Raw genomic sequence first — 8,761 nt, forward strand, 5'->3', positions numbered from 1 at the left:
ATCTGGGTTTCATCGGCATCGTTTGTAAAGATGACACCCAGCTTGTCAAGACGTGCACAGAGGGGTCTGTCGTAAAGATTAAATAACACAAGGGAGATGGAAGCACCTTGAGGCACACCACAGTGAGGTGACACAGCAGGGGAGAAAGCTGACACCCACTGAAATCTGGATTCTTGATTAGAGAGGATGGACTGGAGCCATTTTGCAGACTCATTGGAACAGATGCCTGGGTTTTTTAGGCATCAAAGAAGATGGTCGTGACAATAAGATCGAAGGCCATGGAGAGATCCAACAAAATCAATATCCCGGCCTCTGCTTCTGTCCATAATCCCCAGCGTTTGAGTCTGGAGGTCAATCAGGGCCGTCTCAGTACTGAAGGCGGGGTGAAAGCCAGATTGTCGGTTGTGTAAGGTTCCATTGGATTCCACGAATGATTAAAGCTGAGTGCTGGCAACTTTATCTAGGATTTTTAAGAGGAATTGACATTTTGTGATGGGTCTCAAGTTACTGGGTTCTAAGGGATTGATATTGTTTTTTTCACAATGGGGTGATTGTAACTGGTTTAATGACATCAGGTACATGGTTATCTCTAAAAGAGGCATTGACTAAATAAGTTAAGAAGGGAGCAAATAGCTCTTTGTGGTCCAGGATTAGGTTAGGTGGAAACAGGTTGTGTGGGCAGGAGGTTGGGCACATAGAAGACACCATATTGGACATGTCGAGGGTAGAGATTTGACGGGATTGAAAAATGTTGCAAATTCTGAGCCTTAAGTTGGGGGATATCCTGATTATTGAGGGGGGCATTGAGTGCCTGCGCCTCGGTTATTTTAAGTTGGGCTTTTACATTCTTAGCCTCTAGTGCAGCTTGAATAGTTAAACAGTCTTGGTTTGTTGGACTGAAAGGAAACAGGGAGGCCTTTGGTTTCTCCAGGGATTTCAGGATTTCTAAAAGCTTCCCAGTGTGGATGGATGAGGATTCAATTTGACCATTAGAGTGTTTTTTCTTGGTTTCCTTAATTGTTTATAAGATTTATTAGCTTCCTTCCAGGCCACTCTAGTAATCTTTAGATTGGTGTTTAAACCAGCGTAGTTCCAAAGCTCTTTTCTGTTTCGTCAGAAATTTCAATTCTGGGGAGAACCAGGTTTGGTGGTTTGGATTATCCCTCACCGGTTTAGATTTGATGGGGGCGGCGAAATCTTACATTTCAGTAAATAGCTTCAAAAAAGTGATGACCATGCGATCGCCAGGCCCTATTTCGGAAACAATATTGCCCAAACAAGACTGTAGGTGTTGGTGCGATTTTTTTTAACCTTTCTGCCAGTGACTATTTTTGTAGGGCTGGGGGATTTAGGAGAAGGCTGGGGGTTCGAGATATAAAAGGTAATAGCGAAATGGTCAGATCCTACATACGATTGTGTGTCCTTCCATTCAATGAAATGGTATCAGCATAGTTCACAGACCTGCTGGTCCACCTCTGCTCGACTTCGGTCACACCACCATTTAGCTCTTGTTCTGGACTAGGAGACCTCGCCTTCACTTTGGTTTCTCTTGTCCTTTCTCTTCTCCAATGCCACGCATCAGAAACTTCAGCTGGATTTGGGCGTCGCACAGGATGCTGCACATGTAGCTTTCCTTCAGGATTCTTCTCAAAGCAAGTTCATAACTCGCAGATTCACTCAGTCTTCTCACAATCTCTGCCTTTTTCCTTTATTACGCTTTCCTGGGCCTTTCCCAGCATAATGTTGATCGGTATTCCTCCACAAGCCGTTTCCATCGTATCAGTATCATGTTACTTTTTTCCTTGGAGGAGTAAGCAGAGTATCTTGATGGCAATAACAGATTTTGGTATGTTCTTCATGCCTTTCTTCACTGGATGTTTTAGAGGTATGTTGGTGGTGTTTTTCTTAGGGAGTTCATCAGAATGAGAGTCTGGTCCCCAAAGGGGAGTCTTTCCCGGTGAGGGCCTGCTTGCCTCCACTCCTAAGGAGGGTGTTGCGGAGCGGGCTCACCGGCCAGCTTCACAGGGAAAGGCTCCCCCTTGGGGAGAAGTGACTGATTCCCATGATTCATCACACCTAGAATATTTAGCCAATCATAATTCTCGATAGGTGCACAACAAATGAGAACAATACAATTCGGTGATGGCTTGCCATTAGACAAGGCTGTAGAAGCTCTCCCTTTTTTATTTGTATTAATTTAATAAAATGATAGGGGTAATTCCATCTCTGAAAGGGTAATCTGCCAATCCAATTCCCATTTCATAAGCTCCACTCCAAAGGCATAGTGTACACCTGTGCCCTGCTGTATCAGTAGCCTTATCTGCAGTTCCTGCTCTCCAGTGGAACAGAACAGTTTCAGGGGTCACCGGTGCCCATTTGACAACTGCAGTGACAGCCAAGTCTCTGTAGCGCAGGAACTGCATTTAAGAAATACACCCTTTCCAAAAATGGTATAACTTTACGTATGAAGTCCTGGTGGCATGTACAACTTTAAATAAAAACCATACATTTAAGGTATGGTGGCCAACATCTCTTAGTCATCCAAGCAATATGAATTTGATATCACATATGTCTATAGAGTTCAGTTGTGGAAGGGTTTTATTTATACTTGCCCCCCCCCCCCCAGACAAGCTGTACTTGCTACTGCTTTTGTGAGGGCATGTAAAACCCTCCCCAGAGAGACAGACACTCGATAAGAAGCTGTCCTGGGAACAGGTATCAAAGGGCACATCCATTCACAAAGGGGTTAGCCTCACACCATGGTGCTGCATACCAAAAGGGGTTTTTAATCCTATTGAGAAGGGAAGGGGGGACATGGTTAGTGTAGACACAGGGGTCTGTTCAGCAGGGGGAAGGTACCACAATCTTGTTTCTCCCTGCCTGTATCTTTCCTTCCGGTCCCCTCCACTTTCTTTATCACAAAGCCGTTTGGGTGTGGTGCCAAAAGGCAAAGTCCACTTGTTCTAAGAACAGGGATTGGACCCATAAAGCAGGGTAGCTTTAGTCAAAACACCTGTGGGCTTTTGCCTTTATATGAAGGGGTCTCCCAACTCCTCCTTTGATTCACCTTTGAACAAAAACCTGAGGAATAATTCATTGGACTTCTGTTGGGGAAGCTGATCTTCCCAAAGTCCTCAGCCAGTAAGGTTGAAAACTGAGTGTCCAAGGCAGAGGTGAGCTCTGTCCCCTAACAATCCCCAGGGATCAGTGGGGTGAAATGCTGTTGGGACAAGACCATTATTTCTGCTAGCCACAATGGTACCTAGGACCTCACTGTGTCAAGTGACACCTGCAGTCGTGGACCAGCCTCCCCTGTGTGCAAGAGCACGAGAACAAGGACGGAAAATGTATCCTTGAGTCCCTGGATTGGGACTCACAGCAACTCGAGGAACAAGGCATCCAGGATCCCATCGTTTTCGCCATCAAAACAATTTGTACTAAAGCCATCAGGACCCTCCAGAGCTGTCTTTGGCACTCACCCACTCTTCGAACTGCACGTTTGAACCTGTTCACTGCCACACCACACTAGCTTAGCACGCTGTTGCCAAGGCTCTAACTTGGAGCTGATCATGGCTCCTGCCTCCTTCAAACCACCAGAATCCTCTTTGCCTTTCTTCATCGACAGTCGACCAGACTTTGAGGGATCCTTCGAATGCTGCACCAGAGCCACTCAACCCGAACCATGTATCCAGTCCCCAGCCTCTTCGCTGTCAAACTGACCTGGATAGTCCTCACAATCCACACTTCCACGTATCGCCTTCAAATTGCACAACCTCCTGTCCGACTACTGCTCGACACTGCTCCTCATCTAGAACAATGCAACTGCTGTACTTGAAATACAGAACTACATGTTCAAACCTGTTTGCCACCGCAGTACTGAACATGTTGTTGCCAGAGCTTGAACTACAAGCTCTTTATTGCTTCTGCTGCCTTCCAACCGCTGCTTGCCCTGCCAGCATCTTCACTGACAATCTTCATCGCCTGTCAAACTGACCCTGGTGGGTTATTGAGCCTTGACCTTCAACCAACACATGAAACCGCTCAAACTGGACTGCACATACAAACTCCAGCCTCTTTGCCGCTGAACCAATCCTGGTGGCCCTCACGATCCAGACCTCCTACAGTGCTTCATCATATCGATTCTGTAGGACTGCGTCTCCAGTAACCAGCATCTTTGCAGTCGAACCGATCCTGGGGGCCCCTCACAATCCGCTCTTCTTCAAGCACCCTGCTCAATATTGTTTCCACATCTAGAAGGAGACTCCGGCACTCAAACCTTGAACAGCATCAAGAACCTTGGTTTGATGTGTCAAACTGCAGAAGGTATTATTGACTGCTATCTGCCCCTTTGGCCATGCCCTTTTACAAACGTTGTGGTGTTTACTTGCCTTACGACCCTGATTCATTACTCAGAATGCTACCTCTTTCTAGATCTGTACATATTCTGTCTTCTTCCTGCAGGGGTGGTTTTTGTGTAGGGTTTTTCTATTTAGTTATTTTTTCAGATGGTGTGTTTCATTAAAGGATATTATTTTTTATATAGAACCTTGGTTGGACATTCCCTTTAGTTTGGACTGTTGTACTATTGATGTTTGGGTTTCTACTGAATTACATTCCTCACCCCTTTTCAGAGTTCAGCCTTCCTTTGGCCCATAAAAGACAAAGGCGCTATATCTCTTAACTGTGCCTGTTTTACTTTTATGATAGGGACCACTCTTGGTTTGTAGCAGTTTGAGGGCGGAATAGGCGCTTCAGCTACTACTAACCCTTTTACTTGTGCAGGGCAGAAATCATTTCGTCACAAATTCACATTTTGGAATAGGCTGTATCTAAACAGAAACACCAAATTTGCAGTAATGTGGCATTCGTTAAACATACAAGTACACAAGCAGAAAAATCTACCAAATCGTGTTTAAACCTCCATAATACGAAGAGTAGCATTTGTAAGAAGGTCGTTCTAGTCACAGAGGTAACACACCTGGGTGGTGCTTGCTCTCTTTGACCCCACTGTTGCAAACAGGTGTTACTATATGCAATTATAGCTGTAATGCTTTGATAGACGAGGTCTATGCACATACGTTTTCAACAATACGTGGATTATGAAATCAAGCTGCTACTAATTCACTTGCAGCATTTGTTCAACCTTTACTATTCCATTTTAAATTGTCTATGTTTTTCTAACAGGTCCGCCGCCGTGTTGACCCCGAAGCTCAGTGACACTGTTTTTTCATCGTGACCCTTACCTCGCCGTCAATCTCGTCTTGACACTGCGGAATAAATGTCCTGTGCTAGCCTGTCTGTCATCTTCCCCTTAATAAATGTGCACTCAATTATGCAAACACGTGTTCAGGTCTGATTTGTGAGTGAACGCCTTGTTGGCTTGGTGGGAGGAGGATACCATAATAAACAAATGCAAACAATGGATTCTGTTGTATTCCTTGTGAGAAGAGTCCCTTCATAAAGTATGCTGGCCAGTGGAGTAAGTTGAGAACAAACAGGAATGTCTCTGGCTAAAACAGTCTCCAAAATCAGGGCTTGAACAACATGGGCATTTATGAAATTATTACTTTTTTATTAAATTTTGACATTTGCGCAGTGTGCTTAGACATGCTCTTAAAAACACTTATTTGCGTGTAAAACGCAGATTTGCGCGTCATTCCGCCCGAAAATCCCTGTTTGACGTATGGGGATTTTCGGGCAGACTGGCGTGCAAATCTGCGTTTTACACGCAAATAATTCCATGAATCAGGGCCTGAACGTTTTGGAAATGAATGCTGGCTGATGCTAGGAATAGAATATTTTCTGGAAGAAGCAGGGTATACTCAGCACTAGTCAGTCTTCCTTCCTAGGCAATATGCCACTTTGAGTTTATTCCAGCACTTCTTTACAGGTCTGGAAAAAGTTCAAACATCATTTCTCAGGTTCACATGAAAGAAAGGCTGGCAAACACAATATTTATGGCGTTTACTGCTGTACTTTATGTTTTGCCTTTATAGGCACCAGGGTCCAAAGGACAGCGCAACGCTCCAAGGCCGCAAGCGAGAAGGGCTGCAGGTGTGAATGAGAAGGGGAATAAAGAGAGGCAGAAAGCCATTGAGAGATGGTGAGCGAGGGTGAGTGAAAAAGCAAGGGTATGAGAGAAAAAGGGCTGCAAGCAAAGGTGAGAGTTAGAGAAGATGGAATGCGCAATGGCGTAACACAAAATGTGGGGGGCCCCCTGCGAGCCATGCTGAGGGCCCTCCCCAACTCAGCAACAAATCACGGGTCACGCCAAACTCTGGGCCGGACTAGATTATCACGCTTGCGCAATATGCACGAATGTGCTGTTGAAGGGGTATCCGACACACTGCACTAGCAGAAAGATATAAATATGTGTTTTAATGCAATATACAGCACACTTTCTGAGGAAAATGAGTGTTTGCAATTGTTTTGTAGGGTAACAGCAATCCAATACATGCAAGTCATCAACAGTGCGCAGGAACATTAATGCTTTCCTATTAAAAATGCCATGACACAATGAAAACATGTCCAACTGGCTGCACAATGTAAGCCAGTGTAGACACGTAATAACATTACAGTAAAGCATTCCAGGCCACATTTAGACATACCTAGACTGGTTGCACCAAAATGTCAGTCCAAGCAATAACACTCAACAAGAAGAGAACACACAATCATGCCCGCGTCTCTGTGGCCTCTAACAACACAGCCACACTCTTTAAAATCTGCAAGTAACTGGTGAATCTTGTTGCAGTCTTTACCTCTCCTGTTCCCTCCCAGGCCCTCTGTATGGCTCTGTTCTCTCACTTCTCCACTAAAACTCAGGACATCCTGCCCTCCATCTCCTCTTCCTCTCCCTCTCTTGGCCCCCCTTTGGCCCTCTTTACTTCTCTTCCTCCTTTCTCCTCTTTCTCTCTGACAATACCTGATGAGGTTTCTAGACAAGTCCGATCTATGAACTTGTTGCTCAAACAGGTGCTCCCTGCTTCTCTAGAACCATCAAGGACCATATTGACACCCTCACTCCAGCCTTGGCAGATTTCTGTAATCACATTTTCACCACTGGAACGTTCCCCCTCCCCTTAAGTACTCCCTTCTGCACCCACTGCTCAAGAAGCCATCTGCCTTGCCTGCCTGCCTGCCTGCCCGGCAAACTATCGCCCAATCTCCATCACCCCTTTCCTGGGCAAACTGTTAGAGAAAACTGGCCATCTCACATCTTACTCTTCACACTGAATCTGTTGGTTGTCTCCATGACCATAAGTCTGGCTTCATTGCTGCCAGAGGCACGGAAACCTCTCTCCTGAACACACGTGAAGATCTGCTCTCTAACCTTGATTACAGCATTCCTTCTGTCCTCAGCCTCCTTGATATTTCCTCTGCTTTCGACATGGTCAACCACGCCATCCTGATCAATCGACTCCATGAGAACCTGGGCATCACAGATCAGGCCCTTGAGTGGTTGACCTCCTTCCTCTTGGACCGCCCCTCCCAGGTGCAACTTGGTCCCTGTCTCTCCGCCAGGGCTCCATCCTCACCCTAGTTTTTAAACCTCTCCTTGGCCCCTTTGGCCCACCTGATCTCTACCTTCTCCTCTTCAGGCTCCCCTCAGACTCCTCTCTCTCTCTCTCTCTCATTCCTAACTGTCTATCCGTGATATAGGACTGGTGCGCCTCCAACGATTTCTCACTTAATGCCAATAAGATGGAGATCCTTCTCATTTGGACCCCTGCCCCTGCTTCCCTCTCGCACTCTGGCCGCCCGCTTTGGGCCCTCTTCCTGCGATGCAAAAAACCTTGTCCTCTTTGACTCCACTCTCTCTTTCTCTCCTCACATCTCAGATATCGCCAAGAAGGAATCGGTGGAAATTACTGATAAAAATGGTTCGCCCAATACAAAAAGGTCAAAAATGCATGCCACCAAAGGTTCGAAAAACAAACGTTCAAACCTTTGGTGGCATGCATTTAAAAAAAAAAAACTGCGGGGGTCTCCCCCGCAACACACCGCTCACTATAGTACACACACACCCCGCAGCACACCCAAAAAAAATTATAATAATGCTACAAAAATAATTTCTTTATGAAGGCAGAGTGAAATCAAAAAGAAAAAGAAAAAGATTTTTTTGAAAAAAAAATATTGTTCTTTTTTTTTTCTCCAAGTGGGGCATGAGCTGGTGGGGCCCCCGCATCGCAGGAGCGGTGGGCGCCCTTGTTACGCCAGTGGAAATGAGGGTGCAAGAGTGGATATCTGCGAGGGTTCCAGGGTGAGAGGGATAGTGAGGGTGCGAGGAGTGAGAAGAGAGGCAGTGGCAGTGCAGACCAAGAGTGACAGCGCGACAGGATATGGGGAGAGTGAAAGCGCGTGGGGAGTTCAGCTGCAGTCCCACCGCCAGACACATCTCTGGGGCAGCAAATGGCTGGTGAGACTATATATCCGCCTATCCGCTTATCAAATCAAGTGATATGGGACTGAGGGAGAGCCAATGCCACAATAATGCAATTCTAGGTGATGGCATTGGGGAACAATAAGAGGCGTCTGAGGGTACACTTTTTGTGTGAATGTGATCACTTATAAGGACACGAATGTGTGCAGTTAAGTCAGAGTGCGATTAAATAGTTTGCCCAGGATCACACACTTTTGCCAATGATTCCTCATCTTTGATACACCGGATATTCTGCTTGCAGCTTTGGAAATTTGAAAGCAGAGGGTTCTGTGCGTCATCAACTGGAGGTCCCTCTGTGGCTTCCATTCCTGCCTTTTGCCA

The 8,761-nt window shown here is 45.9% G+C and overlaps 1 protein-coding gene across 1 annotated transcript in view; it reads left to right on the forward strand.

Moving 5' to 3' along the window:
• Positions 1 to 5,339, forward strand: part of CABYR (calcium binding tyrosine phosphorylation regulated) — a 610,964-nt gene extending 605,625 nt beyond the window's left edge. Inside the window, exon 6 of the mRNA XM_069620914.1 lies at positions 5,185 to 5,339. Coding sequence (XP_069477015.1) covers positions 5,185 to 5,201 — 17 coding nt within the window. The 3' untranslated portion in view covers positions 5,202 to 5,339. The remainder of the gene's footprint in view (positions 1 to 5,184) is intronic.
• The last annotated feature ends 3,422 nt before the right edge of the window (positions 5,340 to 8,761 follow it).

The sequence above is a fragment of the Ambystoma mexicanum genome, chromosome 5q (genome assembly GCF_040938575.1).
Source record: "Ambystoma mexicanum isolate Mex_15411 chromosome 5q, UKY_AmexF1_1, whole genome shotgun sequence".
Classification (NCBI taxonomy): Eukaryota; Metazoa; Chordata; class Amphibia; order Caudata; family Ambystomatidae; genus Ambystoma; species Ambystoma mexicanum.